The 19,374-nt window shown below is 42.7% G+C and overlaps 1 protein-coding gene across 6 annotated transcripts in view; it reads right to left on the minus strand.

The window, feature by feature from the left end:
* Positions 1 to 363: 363 nt before the first annotated feature.
* The window catches only part of PDPR (pyruvate dehydrogenase phosphatase regulatory subunit), a 38,044-nt gene continuing 19,033 nt past the window's right edge, over positions 364 to 19,374 (minus strand). For 5 of the 6 annotated variants that reach the window (XM_019646414.1, XM_019646413.1, XM_019646415.1 and 2 more), the window contains 10 exons: positions 19,096 to 19,288; positions 17,828 to 17,952; positions 15,808 to 15,963; positions 15,483 to 15,616; positions 14,969 to 15,117; positions 14,369 to 14,481; positions 13,215 to 13,309; positions 11,770 to 11,859; positions 6,457 to 6,639; positions 364 to 5,309 (listed from right to left, as the gene is read on the minus strand). In XM_019646414.1, coding sequence (XP_019501959.1) covers positions 4,905 to 5,309; positions 6,457 to 6,639; positions 11,770 to 11,859; positions 13,215 to 13,309; positions 14,369 to 14,481; positions 14,969 to 15,117; positions 15,483 to 15,616; positions 15,808 to 15,963; positions 17,828 to 17,952; positions 19,096 to 19,288 — 1,643 coding nt within the window. In that variant the 3' untranslated portion in view covers positions 364 to 4,904. The remainder of the gene's footprint in view (positions 5,310 to 6,456; positions 6,640 to 11,769; positions 11,860 to 13,214; positions 13,310 to 14,368; positions 14,482 to 14,968; positions 15,118 to 15,482; positions 15,617 to 15,807; positions 15,964 to 17,827; positions 17,953 to 19,095; positions 19,289 to 19,374) is intronic. The other variant, XR_002124489.1, reaches the window with a different exon arrangement.

Raw genomic sequence — 19,374 nt, forward strand, 5'->3', positions numbered from 1 at the left:
CTTCTCTCAGAAAATGTCCTTCTTCCCCTACAGGTGTGACCCAGAATGCACATACGCCTATTTCCCTCACTGACATGGGCTCACAGGTACGTCAGTAATAAGTCAAGTCCCAGGTTCTTACTGTGAAGTCAGTTGTAAGGCAGGATGTCAAACCCAGTGGCAGTGATGATAACCTCAGGAGGAGGAATGGAGACACTCTCTCTCCAGCCAGGCCACCCCTGCATAATGCTCTATGTACTCAACCTCAGTTTCACACTTGGTAACACAGCAGTACACAGGTTTATGTATCATGTTTATCTTTTGTGATGGCAAATACATATACTGAGTTATACAGATTAAGAATATTTCACAAGCAGTCCCAGCAAGAGTAATTAAAATGTCTGTTTATTCATTGACAAACCTAGTAACATGAACAGAAAATCTTAATTGAAATCTGCCTTGATAGAAACACAGTGCACAATATTAATACCGTGTTCACAGAGGACAGAAACGCTCAGTCACCCTGTGTGCCTAAAGCCACCAGGGCTCTTGAGAAAAGATCCCATTTACTCAAGTGCTTGAACATTTTCAGGACCACATACTAACTCGACACAGAAAAAGAAAGGGGCCGAACAGAACTGCACATTTACAAATGCAAATAATGAGCTATACAGCACTTTACAATAATTACAGTGGTAATTACAGTGGCTCTGTGATATATCCCAAGAGTTGACCAGAGAGTAAAGTGTGAACTGTGCTGCTAGAAAGCCCTTCACTGAAACGAGCTGCGGGAGCTTTCTACCTCACACCCATCTGTCCTGGGGAAGGAGAGGCTATGCGGGGTGATGGAACCCTCACACTGAAATGGAGTTACTTTCTTTTTCGTCCTTCCTCTCTCCACCCACCATGTGACATTCTGGAGTGTAAGGCACGAGAACCTGGCGTGGAGAAAAGAGGTACTCTGAGCTCCAGTGTGCAAGGGAATTCCTGGCTTACATCTTTTGAAACAGATGCTGAAAATATCCTCCTCACCTCTTGTAGTTTCTGTCCTTTAGAGACAGTAAAAGGAGATGGCAGAAGGTTTGCAAAGCATAAAAATACCATGAGAAAAATAGCCCATGAGAAATGTATAATTCTCCAAGGAATGCCAACACTCTACTCAGAGAAGTCAAGAATGATATCATATAAGGAACAACTCTAGTGTTTAATGGACAAAGGCAAAGACATACAAAAATACTCAGTCCTCTTGAAAAACAGTGCATTGGTAGTGATGAGGGACTGCAGACGTGAGCCCCATCCTGACAGTGAAGGAGCCTTACGACTGAGCACCTGGAAGTGGAGGCAGTAGGGGAGGCGCCGACAGCAGGCCCACCGCTCATTCACAGCTCACTGCTGGACAACGTGGTTAATGCCCAAACACTTCAGCTCCCATTTCTTCCCCTCAGCTGTGTTTCTCCTGAATCCATGTGTCTGCAGACGACGTGTGTGAGATAAAAATGCTTTACTCATGAAAATTTCCCCTATATCATGTTGATAAAGTGCTGCTTTTATCAAAGTTTATAAGGGATGGGGGGAGGGGGGAGGTGAGGCGTGTAGAAAGTAAATGAAAACAAAAGGTTATTTTTCAGTATTAAGTACTACTGACCAAACATCTATCTTAGATACTCAAGAGGATCCTTGCTGAATACTGGTCAAGAAGCAACAGAGATCTAAAAATGAAGCTTGGAGCTTACCGCTGACAGCAAGCCAGTGCAGTTGTTCTTCTAGGGTCAGAACCAAGACCCCAGGCCATAGAACATTCCCTTTTGTCTGCCTCAGCTTCTGAAAGGATGGTGGAGGGTCACTCAGAGGCCAGCAGATGTGTCCTGAAGTTATAGCCCCAAATCCAGGCGGTGAGTCATCTCTTCAGTGACGCAAACCCACTTTTAGAAAGCTGCTATCGTTCCTGTCACATAGGTGGTCAGGCCGGGGGACAAGTTAACACTGCAAAGGCAGGCTGGTAATGGAGAAGACTGAAGCGCTTTTTACATTTTAGTCACTTTCTTGGAAACAGCCCAAGAAAGAAGGGAAGCAGGTAAAACTCTTGTTCTGTACAAGGAGATAGAATCCAAGGACCTCACACCTCCTCTTCATGAGAATCAAAGTGACTGTGCTCGCCTCCTGCAGAAATGGGATCTTGGGGCCAAAGTGAAACTGCGTTAACCACTGGGCCAAATGGTCTTTGGATCCCTAGCCTGAATGGCAGCTCACATCTGGGGTTACCGGGACTCCCCAGAAGAACTCTAGATATGTAGTGTTCACTTCTCTGCTGGAGCATGTCCAACCCGTGCAGTGAAGGCGACTGCAACACAAGTGAAAGGACATCAGACTATCCAAGCAGGTAGCTTTTGTCCCTTTTTGCTCTTAAAACTTTCTGAATTAGAGCTTCTCTGACTTCAGTGACATTATCATGGACAGGAAATCTCTCTGATGCAAGCTTCAGTGTCAGATAACCACGGCAGTGCCAGGCAACAGGACTTACATGTGGCGTGAGTGATTGGGGGCTCAGGCAGTATTTGCAAGGAGGACAAGGCCCACAGGAAGCTTGCAGCCCTGGCCTTCATCTCTTTGAGGCTAACGTACTTGTACTTTATGCTTCTAGGTTCAAGGTTCTTCAATTGAATGTGCTGACACGCTAGAAGTGTACAGAGCCCCTCTCCCAAGAGAACACAAAGGTGGTGACAGATCATATCAGAGAGAAAGGGACCAACCACCTAAATAAAACTAAAGTCTAGCCACCCAATTACAAGAAGAGCCCAGAACCTCACGAATCTCTAGCGAGAGGTGAAGTGTCACACAAGGCAAATATGTGGCCCCACTGCCCACGGGACGGAAATGACACAAAGATGAGATGTTTTGATTGTCAATTTTGCTAGAGGTGGAGTCACCCCCTTCAGATTTACGACCAAACAAAACTGTGGGGTTGTCAGAGCCCAGACTTCAGGGATGGACTTTAAAATGTCAAAAGGTAAGTATACGTGCTTCAGGACACCCAGTAAACAAGTGAAGCTCCAGAAGAGTACCATCTTGCCACAGTCAGGAGTATGACCCCTACCTGTGGACAAGATGACATTATAACTCTACAATTTCTTTTGGATTCGATCCCAACTAGATTTCATGTACACAGATGACTTTGGAATGGTGCAGCGCACGGATACCCTTATCTCTAAATCATCTGTTTCCATCTTGGGTCAGTCAGCTGTCTGCTGGTAATATCTGCATTGGCCAAGTGCCTGCTCTCTGCTCGCCTGAGTCCTTCACAGTGCTGGGCACAGCACGTCACCTCCCTCCTCTGTGCCCAAGAGCAAGTTCTGTCAGCTAGTTATAATAAGTACACATCTGCACCAAAATAGCAGAGCCCCCAAGCAGTTCTAATCACATGATCCCTTAATAAATTAAGACCTCCTAAAAAGGTAGACACTGAAGTCAACAATCAAGTAGGTGTGGTCTGGCTGGATAAATGGCAAGAAATATCTGGAACAAAACAAGCCAGTCAGATCAGTGGGTAAACGGAAATGCCACAGCAGGCAGACACCTGAGAATTTTAAGCTGCTCTAATAAAGTGAGATTTATAGACCTATCAGAGCTAATGCTTCTGAGATACCAAGTTAAAATCTCTAACAACAGGTTAGGGCAGCTTATGTCAAGGGAAAATTAAACGTTAAGATGGCACAGTCTGGGATATCTGAGTTTCACCCTTAGAAAATAGAAACACTACTTAATTGTGCAGAGCCCTCGTGGGGCACGCCAAGTTTTCTACTCCAGAGGATACTATGGAGAGAGAGCTCAATGGGGAAAGAAAGGATGGAAAGCAGTCTGCTAGGCTCATGTCACATGCACCCTCCACACTGAATTCTCTGTGTCTGTCCTGTGCCAGAGGCGGCAGCATGGGATTCCAGTAGGTCTCTTGAACTCATGGCCAGCACAGTTCACTCGCTCCCTTTTCTAAAGCAGGAGAAACGTTTGCTGAGCTAGTGGGCCTCCTGCTGAAGGGACAGGTGAGGCTGAACTGATGAGGACAATCAAGATGGGATGATTGAACTCTGACTTGATAGAAGAAAAGCAGCACTGTTTTAATACAAAACCCCGCATTGTTTGGTGTTGGTACTTTCTGAGGTCAGACCCTTTCAGTTGGGAAAAGCAACGCAAAAGGCAACATGGTTTTTCCCTTTCAAATACTGTGGCCTACTTATTTACTCTGCTAAACAAAACCCCTCATTATCGAGATTAAAAAGAGATGAAGAAAAAATAGAGGCAGGTAGCCCTGGCCCTATGGTCTGATAACTGGCTTGGCAGGAAGGCTGGGGGTGGTCCAGGTTAACGATTTATCTCTGCTCCAGACAACGTCCGCATAATGCCTCCCATCAGTGAGGTAGATGGTCATCGTTTTGCTAGAGGTAACAGGGTGCCAACCGCAGCGCAGTGAGACAGGAGAAGGGGCTGCCTGGCTGAAAGGCACAAACTGTCCCGCTGCTCTGCATCAGACATACAGCAACCCACCGAAATGAACAGGTTTCTCCGAGAAGACAGCCCCACAGAGACCGACTCCTGCCCTAAGGCCTGCACACCACCAGCTTCCCTTACTTCAAGACCCAGCATTTGAAATCAGACTGTCACCATAACCCACTTCCACAAGAGGAGCATGTTCCTGTCACCATGGGAATCTGAGAGGGGTGGCAGGACAAGATGAACAGCCCAGAGTAAGTATTAGCAGAAGGGGAAGTGCAAAAGGGAGGAGGAGAAGATGGAAGGACAAGAGAGGTTGCAAAGCAAAAGGTTTAAAAGAAGGCAAAGTTTAAAATTACATCCAGGAGATAAGTCAGGAGGGACAGGATCAGCAGGAGAGAAGCTCTTAAGATAAGATGGGGATGATAAGATGCCTGGTATTACTTCCCATGCAAGTCACTTAGCTCTACATCTTCCTTTCGGCGCTTATGGGTGTAGAGAGAGGTGACCGGGTAGAGCTTGGCCTTGGCCTGGAACCGGTGTCCGGCGATGTCAATCTCATACTCTCCCCGGTTGATGTAATCTGGGGTAACCACCTGCTCTTCTCCAGTGTCCTCAGAGAAATTGTGTACGAAGCCCAGGCAAACGTGGCGTTCCATGGTGTAGCTATAGGCACTGCTGGTGGTCTTGCCAACGTACTGCCCGTTTCGGTAAATGGGCTCTCCCCACCAAGGCCAGAGGTCCAGGTCTGTGTCATGGTCATCCAGGATGAACATAGTGAGGCGTTTATACACCCCGTTCTGCTTCTGCTGCAGCAGGGCATCTCGACCAATGAAATCCATCCCCTAGGAAAGAAAGGCAACACTCAGATGGCGTCTCCTCTCTGGCTCTCAGCATTCTGGGACAGGTCCTCCAGTGTCACTACAGTGAGTGCAGCGCTCTTCCCCACACCCCTGCAGGCTTTGGAGAAATTGACACCTTCAGAGACTAACTCCACAGGTACCCATTTTTCTTTTTTGTTCTATAAACACAGATTTCCATCAAAAGACCACACAGAAAAAAAATATTTAAGATGAAAAATTACTACTCAAAAATACTTGCTAGAATTTTTAGAAAAACAATGTTTTTATATAATCCCAACAAAAAGTCAATGCATATATACATATGCATATGTACAAAACAAGAGCAGGATGAATATATCTATTATAAAAAAGAAAATTGAAATCATTCATATTTTTCCATATTTTCCAAAATGAGTATTTTTGGAAATATTGGGTTGTTGGAAAAGTCATGACGCATTTTTGCAACAAAAAACATAGAAAAAATACGTCATGACTTTTCTGACAAACCAATATAATTATATATTTTTTATAATTGTTCAAGGATACTATAGATTTACTATACTAATATGAAGTAAAAAAAACAAGGAACAATATAGCAAGTGTGTGGTATCCAACCATGCAGGTTAAAACAAGTGGCAAAGGAATTACATACTCATCTGTTCGCACCACCGATGCTTGCTGAAAGGACAAAGTGCTTTGGTAAAGGTGGCAGTGACATGGGGGGGGGCGGGGTCAGAGATGGAAAAGAGACCTCAATGAACATCCTCTTGAACTATGATTTTTTTTAAAAAATCATGTTCATATATTATTTTCAAAAGAAACAAATTATGTAGTTGAGTGTAAGGTGACTAATTTGTACAAATAGTTGTGGCATGTTAATGTATCATAATCAACTCAGAAAAACTCCCCAGAAAGCACTCAGTCTAAAAGAGAGCAGAATGTTCAAAACAAGTGTTGTCCGTTTGTTGTTTGCATATTAAGATGTTTTATCCCATAGATACATTTTTCATGCTAAGGATGTCCTAATTGTCACTGTTCACCTGATGCTATCATTGAGGTCTCTACGCTTACACTTTCGCTTCCACATGAGCTCTTCCTCCTGTTCTAATGCAGATTTCCTGCTTGGGAAGCGGAGTGATGGACACATTACCTTCTCTAATTTCACCCGAGACTCTCGTCCACATTCCAGGGGGCTGGTGAGGGTATTTAAATCCTGACCCCAGAAGGCAAAAAACTTCTCAATTCGGAGACTACGGAGAGCGTAATAGCCAGCGTTCCGGATTCCGTACTTCTGCCCAACACTCATCACTTCATTGTACACATGCAGGGCATACTAGGAAAGACAAAAGGTTGGTAAGCAGCAAACACATTTTTCAACATGGACTGTGTCTGGCGTGCCTGATGGCTGACACTATTAACCTGGACGGGGGGAGAGGGTTGTATGAAATTCTCAGGATGTCTCATCCTCAACAAGCCGAAGTCCTAGACTTAAGTTCTGTGAAAGCAGCATCCATCTCTCTTCAGTCTCTAGGAGAGTGACCTAAGTACTGAATATGGCAATTACTGAATAATAACTCATAAAAGCACTCTTACCACCCAATACCAATCTCAGAACTGCTTCTTCAATAGCACACTCATCCTCCACCAGCTTTGTTCTAGCTCCGGCTTTCTCTTGCCCCAATTCTCCAACCTGGTCCTTCCCTTATATGCTGGCCTGTGCTATGAAACGTGTTACATGTCACTCCAGATGCGCGTGCACAACATCTGATTTTTCACACAGATTATGGCATATCTTAAGAGACCCAGAACAAGTCACAGAGGAGCCAAAAAGTAGCGCTCTCCTACCAGCGTCCCATATCTGGCCTCTCACATTGTTCTTTTCTTGGTTCCAAAAACGTGTAAGTATCAGATAAATGAACAGAAAGTTTTCCAAATTGAAAGCAAATATGCAACACACTGTTAAGTCTAAAGCCCAAGAAACTATTTCTTTAAAAACTGTAAAAAAACAAACAAAAAAAAAACCAGAAATAAGTCAGAGAAAGACAAAATACTGTAGTATCTGGAATCAAAAAAGAAAAACTCAAAGATTTGTGGTTATCAGAAGTAGGGGGTAGGGAGATTGGAGGGAAGTGGTCAAAAGATACAAACTTCCAGTTATAAGGTAAGTACTAATGATGTAATGTACAACATGATAACTATAGCTCACAGTGCTGTATGATACATATGAAAGTTAAATAAATCCTGAGTTCTCATAGCACAAGGCAAAAAAAATTTGCATTTTGTTTTTGTATCTATGAGATGAGATGATAGACACTAAACTTACGGCAGTAATCATTTCACAATATAAGTAATCCATTATTTTGTACATCTTAAAACTTATGTAGTGATATATGTCAATTATATCTCAATAAAACGGAAAAAAAAGAAAATTTGTTGGTGTTATTTGAGTTTCATTGGTATTATAATTCTTTATCCTGTCAATGTATGTTTCTCTATAAATTGCACTACTGCAGCTGAACAGTCATCTACTGAACAGACCACTGTGGTCAGGAAAACTAAACGTGGAAAAAGAGAACAAAGCTATTGCCTATAACACAGCCTGTGTTATGTGTGTGAAAGACCTGGATTAGTAGAGGTGGGGGGAGGAGACTGGCAGGGAGAGGAGAATACTAAGAGCCAGTGTCTGGTGCGTTTGGTACTTTTCTGTCTCAAGCTGAATACTCTGTACTTGAGGTAAGAGGAGGCAAAGGAGGAAAGATTTACTTAAAGCAGGTGATAGTCTTAGGCTAAATGAGAAGAGCAAAGGGAAAAGTGGATCCCTAACATTTACTAATTTTCTCACTAAATGCTGGGGACTTAAGTGTGAAGAAAACAAAAATCTACCATCTGCCACTATGTTTTAGAAGACATCTCAGAGACAAGTATAAGCGTCTTGAGGACAAAAGCCAGTTTGAAAAGAAGCCAGGCATGGCACAGATTACCTCCTGGACTCATGGAAAATCACAAGAGTGGGACCAGTCCAGGAAAGTCAGAGGCATAAAGAAGGGCTTCCAAGCAATGAAGCTGCTAGAAGCCACAGAGCCTTCCCTCCTGATGGGGTCTGACCAATCAACGACATGGGCACTCAGGTGGTAACGCCTGCATGACCGTAGGGCACTTCAGAATTTGTCTGTCTGTACAGGCAGAACATCTGTCTGTACAGGCAGAACATAGCAGCTACATTTGTATCAACTCTTCTTAAATCATGAATACTCTATCTTAATATTATATTTCTGAGTGTGGAAAGGCAGAGTTTCATGGGCTGATAAATACATGCTTCATTCAATAATTAAAAGAAAGCCTAAGACTATGAGTAATATGACTAATGCCTGTCACAACTGGGCAGGGAAAGAAACTGTAGGAATAAAAATGTGGAGAAGAAAAATTTACTGTTTGTATATGGTAAGAGTGAACCCTGGAAATTACAGAGAATCAACTAAAAATACAATAATTTAGTAAGGAATTAAAGAATTAATATACAGAAAAAAGCTTTCATAAATCATAATTACCTAGAAGAGAACAGAAGACACCCTTCCCATTCACAATAGCAACAACAAAGTATTATTCAAATAAACTTAAGAAATGTAGAACATCTATGTGAAGAAAACTTCAAAATACATCTGAAAGTCACCATGAAAACTTGAAAAATAAAAGGCATACTTTATGATATTCAACACATAAGAATGTCAATTCTCCCTAATTTATAAATATAACAATCCCAAAAAATAGGGTGTTGTTTTAACTACATGATTATAGAGTTTACAAGGGAAAATAAGGAAACAGGAATTGTTTTTTTCCAGTTTTCCAAGCTATGAGGAAGAAAAAGTACTTGTACATGTTAAAATATATAATAAAGATTCAATAATTAAGTGTGATCCTAGACCATAAATAGATAAACCAACAGAACAGAGTAAAACAGTCCAGAAATAAATCCAAATACATATAGGAATTTTGTATCTGATAAAGGTAGAATCTCAAATCAATTGATTATCCATGTGGAATAATTTGATCCATATCTCATAAAGTACACCAAGAGGTACTGTGAAAGGATGGAACATTTAAGTACTAAAAAGCAAAAAACCCCCATAAATAACACAAACTATAAAAGCATCAGAAGAAAACAAAATTTTATAGCCCTGGAATGGGGAAGCCTTCTTCTCTGTAGCAAACTCTAGAAGCCACAAAAAACTTTTTAACTACATAAAACATTTTTTTTAATTTCTGCAACACAGGAAACATTTTCCATAATAAAAAGTAAAATTTAAAAATCCTTCTACAGGGCAAAAAACAACAAATCAAAAGACAAATGGCAAACTGGAAAAAAATTTACAACTCAACAGTAAGGACTGTCTGATTCAGAGAATGTCTACAAATTGGCAAAAAAACCAATTATTCAGTGCAAACAGACCAAGGATATGACCAGAACTCATTCATGCAACATGTATTAAGTATGTACTATGTGCCAAGTACTTCTCCAGGTGCCGGGGATATAAAAGTTAAAACAGACTAATATCCCTGGTCCTCAGGGAACTTAACATTTACACAGGGGTAGTCTGTTGAACAAAATAAAATGTATTTTAGGGCCAGCCGAGTGGCACGATGGTTAAGAACTAGCTTGGGACGCCAGAGGGCCCCGGTTCGGATCCCACATATGAGGGCCAGTGACATGAACAACAGCTCAACCTGGAGCTGGGATGCCATGAGTCAACGGCGTAGGCTGCAGCCCCTGTGGCAGTGGGTTGCCATAGGCTACCGTATGTAGCCAGCAGCTGCAGTGAGCGGCCGTCCAGAAGCTGGCGACTGATCTGCCTCACCTGGAAGAGCACAATGATGGTGCCAACTTGGGCCAGTGAAGCAACGTCCTCCACAAACTAGACTGAAGAACAAAACGACAGCAACTTGTCTGTTCCCCTTCCCCCAATTCCCCAGCACTGTTCCCCTCCCTCCAATTCCCCAATAAAAATCTTAAAAAAAAAAAAAAGTATTTTATTAGACAGGTGGTAAGCACTATGGAGAAAAACCAAGAAAGGGCAATAGGGAGAACTGGGGGTGGGGTTCATCAAGAAAGTGATGTGTGAATAAGACCTGAAGCAGGTATGGCTGTGATCTGGGGTGCAGCTATCTGAGAGGACACACCAGGGGAGGAGAAGAGCAAAAGTAAAGCCCTGAGGCAGAAGCAGGCTGGCATGTTCAAAGACTGGCAGGGGGTGAGAGAGGCAGAGAAGACATGTCTGCTGAGATCAGAAGAGAATGGGTGGAGAGCAGGTAGGCAGGCTGCAGGTCCTGTCCATGGTATTTCACTTGGAGGGAGATGGGTTTTGAAAGTAGCTCAGTCTCAAACACAAGGGAAATTAAAACCACTGACAAACGATTTTGTACTTCTCAGACTAAAGTCTGACAACTCCCTGTGCTGGTACATGCAGTAAAAAAAAAAAAGACACTTTACGCTGCAGCTTTTTATCATTACAAAGGAATAGAAACACCATAAATGTGTATTAGTACCAGACTGGTTAAATAAATTATGATTCAACTATATGATGGAATTATACACCACTATTAAAAAATAAAGGACGGGCCAGCCGAGTGGCACGTTGGTTGAGAGCTGGCTTGGGACGCCAGCTCTGAGCAGTAAGGCCCTGGTTTGGATCCCACATGGAGCCAGTGACACTGCCCTCTACAGCTAAGATGGTGAACAACAGCTCGACCTGGAGCTGGGCTGCTGTGAGTTGCCGGCGACGGCCTAGGCTGCAGCCCCTGCTGTAGTGGGCTGCCATAAGCTACCGTGTATGGCCGGCAGCCAGCTGAGCGGCTGGCAGCAGGTGTGAGCTGCCAAGAGCCGCTGTGAGCGGCCATCCAGAGGCCGGCGACAGATCTGCCTCACCTGGGAAGAGCACAATGATAATACCAACGTGGACAGGTGAAGCGACGTCCTATACAACTAGACTGAAGAACAAAAGGACAGCAACTTGTCTGTTCCCCTCCCCCAAATTCCCAATAAAATCTTAAAAAAAAAAAAAATAAAGGAAAAAAGAGAGAAAGCTCTTTCTTTTTAGGCACTCATAGATCTCTAAATTGTTAAGAAAAAAAAAATCAAGATGAAGAATAGCAGTATGCTTCTGTTTGTTTCTAAAAAGGGAGTTAAGAATATGTCTTTGAACTTGCTTTCATACACACAAAAATGTCTGACATGACATACAAAGAACTAACATCATTGGTGGTGGTTGGTAGGAACTGGTCAGGTGGCACTGAATACTTTGGGATTTATTTTTAAATCATGTGAATGTGTTACCTATTCAAAAACAGTAAATAACGTAGTATAAAATGTTAAAATCTCTTTAAGGCAACCTACTCAATTACTAAGGCCCAATCAGATGTGCTCGGCAGGTGTGGGACAGCCCGCACACCTTCCATCTGTGCGTCTCACCTCTATGGGGATATACAGCATGAAGCCCGGCTCTCCTGTGTGAGTCATGCTCATCACCCGGATCCCGTTGGCATAGCCCACGCTCATCTCCTGTGGAAACAAAGGGACATGGACATAGTCAGCACCATCATGCCTCAGGGGAAGTGGGCACTCAAGTGTTTGTTAAAGGAATGGATGCCTGAGGTAAACCCCTTTGACCCTAAAGGAGAGACACGAGTGAAAGAATTTCATCCTCAAAATGGTTTGTTTCCAGGTTTTGAGGTCCTTAGGAATACAGCACAGCCTTTACCATATCTCCTCTCATGAATATCACCATTTCAGGCGTGCTAGCTAAGCTACTGGTGGGAAGTAGAGGCAGTCTTTGATAAGCATGAAATATTTCTTTTGCAAAGTCCTGCTGAAGATTTTTTAGTCAAGGGTGTCATGAGCAATGAGGACCAGACAAATGTCTTCTCTGGGGCACTCGGCAGGCAAGTCCTGGGCACGTGCCCACAAAAGATGCCTGATACCCACCGAACGCGGTTCACTGCTACCCTGGGGTCAGAGACCAGGCTTCTCAAGTTCAGAACATGTTCACAGCAACTCAGTTACCTAACGGGCTCTGATTCCATCTCTGTACCTATAAAGGAAAGTGCTAAGTCCCAGGTGGCATTAAAGCACATTTCCACAAGAAGCCCAACACCACGTGGTTCTCTAGATGCACATATATGGATCACTCCTTCAAGAGGCACAGAAAGTGCTGTGAAGGAGCCTGCTAATGGCCAACAGTGAGTTTTCTGTTGCCCTCACTCTGCCGTGTAGAAAAAGGAAAACTACAATCAGTTAGTAGGTAGATCCCAACTTTGGTTTGAACTTCAAAGAGCCTCCATCAGTAACTGTCCCCAAGGTGCTTGGTGACTGACGTCTGTCCGTTAGGACCTCTAATCGGCCACTTGCTAGAGAGTATTCAATTACCATTTCTTTTGTTCAGTTACAATTGTTTTACTCCACTATTGCTGCCAACATAAGAAAGAAAATTATGTAAGTTGTTAAGAGACTTACCTAAATCATTTCTTAACCTGAAGATGCCACATACACAGAAGTTATTCTGTGTAAGGAAAAAGAGGAAATACTGCATGGAAAAAAGGGACCTAACCTTGACTGGCATTTTTGGGGCATCAGTGTCATAATCCTATAATTTAGGATTTTAATCTAAGAAAACAAATATATAGAACTGATATTCAAAGACATTAAATCCACTTCAAAGATATCCTAATGCTTATTAAGCAAGGAGACCTTGAAGGGTGAAAAATAAAGAAATGAATTTATTTTGTCATTTTGTCTGCTTAATAAAAATCGGAACATGCTCTGTGTGTGTTAATGTCATAGTAAGAACATGTAATTGCCATCTCTACAAAAGAAAGATTCCCCACCCACTTAAAAACTAGAACTTGACTCTCACCCACCTTGCAAAACAGACTTGGGAAGTGTTCTGAAGTCATAGGGGCATAGGACAACTCGGACAGCACATCCACCGCTCGAGGACCAATCAGATTGAGGGCTAAACGGAAAAGAACAAGAGATGTTTGGCCACTCCAGGTGAACAGCTGAACCAGTGGGAAAGGTTTGTTGTGGACTTGCTCACTATGGCCAGGCCTGGGTGGCAAGACCACAAAAGCATCCCTTTGCTTAGGCAAAACAAGGATAGACAGAGCACCCTGATTCTGGTTAATACACCTCTCCTGACAGGCCTGCTAAATGCAGCTGACTGCAGGCATCAGAGAGCCTGGCGAGTGTGTTTCCTCTTCCTGGGACACAGGAAGGCAACATTCCATAGCCTCCTTGGTAATTACATGGGACCAAGACACCAAGTCCTGGCTACTGGGATAGGAGCCCACTTCCAGGGCCGGTCATAATCCCCCTGCACAATTCCTATTCCCCTCCTCTTCCCAGTGTAGCATCATGATGGAAAAGACCCAAATCCCAAATCAGGACCAGGAGAAGAGTCCTGAGGAGAGCTGCCCAACCACCCTGGATCCTGTCATGTTTGAGACAGCAGTTTGTGCTAATTACACATCAACTACCCTCATATGGGCTGGACTACAAACTTTGATTCAACAGGATTCTGTAGTTTGCCAATCTGGTAGCAAGAAGTTAATCATATTTGCTGCTATGAATTGAGAACGAGGGCCTGGAGGGGCGAGGGGCAGGAGTCAGGTAAGTGGTGGCAAGGGGTTAGACCTGGAATGGAGGCAGAAGAAGGGGGCTGCTCCCCTGACAGAACTGCTGAGATAATCAGGAATTTTAAGTATCCTTAAAAATTATTCACTCATAAAAAATAAAAACTAAGGGGAAATTTTGAAGAAAATAAATACTTGGGCAATAAAGATAAAAATATTTTTTAAATGATTTACTCATTCAACAAAAACTGAAGCATTTACTCATTCCATGCTTCACTGAAAACATAAGGACACATTCAAGATCAATGTTCTATGACCAGAGAGCCTCTCCCACACTTCTAATTCTGACAGTCATTTTTGAATGTCATGTACACAGGCAAATGGAGAAGAGAAACCTGGACTGGCTGGCCTTGTTCAGCTGACCCCAGAGGCCACCTTACCAGTGTATTTCCAGGTGACATCCTCCAGGAGCAGGTTGCTGTCTTTCGGCATGTGTTTCTTAAGCCAGGCCCAACAGTGGATCTGCTGGTCGGTCGGAGAAATCATGAAGAAACTGGAAGTGAGAAGCAAAAGTAATCAAAACCAGGCACTAGGAAAAGGATCCGGAAGCAATTAAGTTCTCAGCTAGTTCCAAAGCAATGAGTAGAACACTGGCAAACAAGCTCTTAGCTTTCAGGGAGGGCCAGTGGCACGTAATTCTAGGATCCACCACATAAGGACAAACAGAAGACTCCGGCTTCCTGGTACTGCCAAGAAATTACACAGACCTACTAACCAAAGAGAAGGTGTCTTCTCCCAATAGGGTAACTAATTTTTCCACATCGAGTTTTACATAGTCTGGTGAGTTTTAGTCTTTTTTTTCTGGTGATTTCTTTTTGTACTGGGCTGCTAATGAGCTGGCCATTAAGAGAATGAAATGTTTTTGTCCTTGGTATAATTATGGCTTCCTGGAAAAGTGAGCTGAGTGCTCAGCTCTGCCACAGTGCCCTTAAGGAAGCAGTGTGCTGGAGGGAGCAGGGCGGGCTGGCGGCTGACCTCACCTGCGCTTGTTCAGGCGTGCTATGCTGCAGTCATTTTCATACCCTCCACCCTCGTTGAGCATGCCGGTATGCACGATGTGGCCCACGGGCACGTCCAGGTCATTGGAGAAGAGGTACTGTAGAATTTCCAATGCCTGATCTCCGGTGGACTGTAGGGTTCAGGAACAAAGCAGAGAGAGCACAAGAGCCATTTGGCTAGGTAACACGGCCTGATGAGCAGTACCACTTGCTGAGAAAATTCAATGAGCTAGTACTCGGGCAATAATATTTGCACATTTACGCCACTGCCAGAAGCTCCAGAGAAAGCTAGCAATTGATTATAATGATAAATGGGCATCTGCAAGCAGATTAAAAACCCGAAACACCTAAAAATTCAGAAAAATGTTGTAATAAAGCTGACATTAAAATATACCAGATTTCTTACAGAATCAGTTTTGAAGAGACAGATGAAAAAAGAAGGCATTCAACAAATATGCAGTTTCTTAGTATGTTTTATTGGTTCCCAAATACTTACTGTTATTTCAAACTTTGTGAAAGAAGACATGTCAATGACACACACAGCTTCCTTACAGCACTTGACTTCAGACTCCACAATGTCAAACCAGTCTGGCTTATAGAAAGTCTTGCTCTGCTCCAATGCCAGGAGGTCTGCAGAACAGAAAAAACAGGAGCGGAAAGGAAGGGATTTATATTGGGGAGTCTCCCTGTATAGTTCAATACAGTATAGTGGCCTTTATTATTTATTCTTCCATGAACACATTCTAGCTACATACATTTAAAAATAAGTTTTATTATTCTCAGGGCAAAAAAAAAAAAAAAATGAGAATATGCCTTTTTACCCTTGTCTGGTGGCACAAAATACTTTGGCCTCTCGAATCCATGTTTCTCCATCCACCTGGCTCCTTGTGCATCCAGCCGGTCATAGAGAGGAGAAGTGCGTAACTGCCTCCCTGTCTGGAAGTCCCACCGGGGAACCTTCAGATCATACAGCAGAGCTAGAGCAGAAAATAACGGTCTATGAAAGCCCAAGCCACACAGCTACCCAATATCCGCTAGACCCTAGAGCTGCTCCTATTCAAAAAAACATCCTTCCAGGCTAATGGAGCCTCATTTGCCAAACAGTACCCATTATAACAGGCATGCTCCAGGAGAAAGAATAATATTGCAAGAGCTGGTATCATCCCTCCATAGTTATATAGCTATGAGTCACATAATGGCTGTAGGTCTCTGTTCACAATTAATGTTCCAAATTAGTAGGAAGAAACAATAGGAGAAAGTTCAGAGTTCTAAACTTTGCTAAGCTCCATAGCAGAGATGAGGTTATATTTAAGTATAATAGATCACAGGTAGTTACAAAGTTGATTCTTTATAGTGCCTGTGTTGTTGGGATCTCAGACCTGTATAGACATTTCCTCTCTAATATTTAGCCCACTTCTGAAGTGAAAGGGCACATAGCATACCTTGATTTAGTGGCTCTGAAATCTGACAGGTTGCATAGTACTGTCCCAGTGACATTATTCACATAACAAAGCTAGAGTCAGCATTCAATTCTCCTAATGTCCAATCTGCAACAGCAATGAGTAGAAACAGCCAGAAAGAGTGTGATCTCTAGTCCTTTCCAAAGAGAAGACCTGACCTGACACCATTCTAGACAAGAGGTATGTCATTGTAGTGAGGGAGTTTGGGAAGCTGCATGGGCTTCCTTATAATGTGACAATTTGTCAGTCTCTGGTGTTTTACTTTCTACTTTCTCCTTCCCCATTTTCTATCATGTCTGCAATTTCTGTTTTATAAAAATCACACAAGGCCACCAAACACGTCATATCATCAAGGAGAAATTCAAGCTCAATTATGACTTGCACAGGTTCTGAAATAACTATGGATGGCGAAATAGAGACTTAATAGTTCAACATTTTAACCAAAATATTTGCTAAAAATAAAGCAGCTCAGCAGTTACACATACTGCTGCCAGGTCCTGTATCTCCCATGGATATGAGTTCTCTGTCACAGGCCAAAAGTGACAATACAGGTGTTAAAGGTCACCCAAATGCTCATCATGAACGAACCTCCAGCTATTAAACCAGCAGTTCATCTCAATCAAGAACGGTGGTCACTGCCAATGTAGGAACTTCACTCCTGAGCATAAATGTGCCCAAAATATTTAGATATGTTTTGGCAAAGTTTGAGAGTAGTTCCTCAGTACAGGAAAAGTGAAATTACAATCTGATTTGGTTCAATTGCTGATACAAAAGCTGTCTCGAAGGGTTTACTAGAAAATAAATCAGAGACAAGGTAGCGTAACAAGTTCCATTAAAATGCAGAGGTCAACTCTTCAAAGTTGGAGGGAAGCAAGAACACGAACAAAGAGCAGGAATATATGTTTGGTATTTACATGAGAAGTGGTTTCCTAGCTTGCCAGCATATAATGGGTTAATGACAAGAATCACTTTGAGAATAACTTGGCAAATTCTATGCCTTGGAAAGCAAATCACGATCTCAAAGACCAAGTAGGAAACGAGAGCATTCACTGTGACATAGGTTTTTTTCAGGCACAGTGGAAGGCAGGCAATGCCGGGAACATACAAGAAGCTGCTGCATGGAGTCTGACAGGAATTACCACCTGTAAGTCCTGCTCTATTTTCCTGTTCTGTGATGTAAACAAGGTACAATATACAAAGGAAAACATTCTATAAATATCGCATGGGACAATGCCCCCAACACAGGCCTGAAACAGTCAAACATCAGAAGCCCAAGTTGAAGCAGTTAATAAAAAACAGGAAAAATCTGCCCCTCGGAATGATTGAGCAGGCTGAGTAAGACAGCTGCAACTAGACGCCACTGGGATAAAGCTTCACTTACGCATGACTTCCATGACCCGGTGGCGCAGAAAGGTGCGGCTGCTCTGGAGGGCTCCGAAACGTTTCAAATCCAATTCCCAGACATTTTCTGAGGGATAACCATGCACCATCCATTCAGCGAGGTACCTGTTTAGATGGAAGGAAGATGTTGGGCCTCAGATGTGATACTCTCAGCACTGTACCACAAATCAAGAACCAGCAGAATCAAAGATCCTGTCTTATCAGGGACTGGATGAGCAATTCTGAGCAATTTCCTTAACTTTTCTGGAAGAAACAAACACGAACCCATCTACTGCTCTCACAACACCGTTAAGAGGATTTTAGCTCTAATAACAAGAATTCCTAGAAACTGTTTAAGACACATCTCTGAAGAAATAAGACGAAAATATACACACAAATATACTCAATACATCCAATGGGGTTTTTTGTTGTTTTGGGGTTGGTTTTTGTTCTTTTAGAACAGTCACCTCAGGAGGTTACACAGTTATCTGATCACATCTCAGCTCCAAATGTTTCTGGTAACTCCACTTCCATAACTGTTTTCAGAGTCATTCTACAAGTCACTCAAGAAAAATGCCCTCCAATTTAAAAATATTTTTTAATTGTGGAAATACACATAACATAAATTGACCATCTTAAACCTTTTTAAGTGTAAAGTTCAGTGTCAGTAAGTACACTCACATTGCCGTGTGACCACCACCACTATCCATTTCCAGAACTCTTTACATCTTCCCAAACTGAATTCTTTATCTATTAAGCAGTCACTCTCAATTTCCTACCCCCAGCCCGGACAACCACCCTTCTACTTACTGTCTGTCTTCATGAACTGGATGACTCTTAAGTATCTTATATAAATAAAATCACACAGTATTTGTCCTTTCATGACTGGCTTACTTTTACTACCTACTTTTTAAATAAAAACTTGTAATACTCATCATGATCATCTACTCACTCACCACACTTGGAAGTTTCCAAATTCAAACACTCACTAAAAGGACCCACATTTGTTACAACTGACAGAGTACACAAGAATATCCATCCTACAGGATCAGTGCCTGACTCTAAAAGAGGAGTTCCAAAACCATTGTGCATAATGACATTTCAGGAATATAGGGAGAGCCTCCCACGGTGATTACTTTCAAGGAGACACTCTCAAATTACATGTACTTGTAACTTCTTATTAACAGATTAAGTGTATTACATACCATATTAAAAAGTAATTCTAGAAAAGATATAGGCCAGCAAGCTGAGTGAGTGAGAAAGACTTACTTTCCAGCTCCTCCACCAAACGAAAGGCCAGCAGAGTTCATTCCTGCCAGGACAAAGTAGCCCCGTACCAGAGGAGACCCGCCCATGGTGCACCTCATGTCTGGTGTGAAGGTCTCAGGGCAATTCACCAACTTCATGATCTCCAGAGTCTCCAATTCTGGCATCCTGCGCAGGAGGGAACTCAACAGGGGCTCTGAGCAATAAAAACAAACCCAGACGGAGTTCTCAGCTTCAGGGAATTAAAACACTTTCAACTCCTATACTTTTCTATTCCCCCCC

The sequence above is a fragment of the Hipposideros armiger genome, unplaced genomic scaffold, assembly GCF_001890085.2.
Source record: "Hipposideros armiger isolate ML-2016 unplaced genomic scaffold, ASM189008v1 scaffold_102, whole genome shotgun sequence".
In the NCBI taxonomy this organism is placed as follows: domain Eukaryota; kingdom Metazoa; phylum Chordata; class Mammalia; order Chiroptera; family Hipposideridae; genus Hipposideros; species Hipposideros armiger.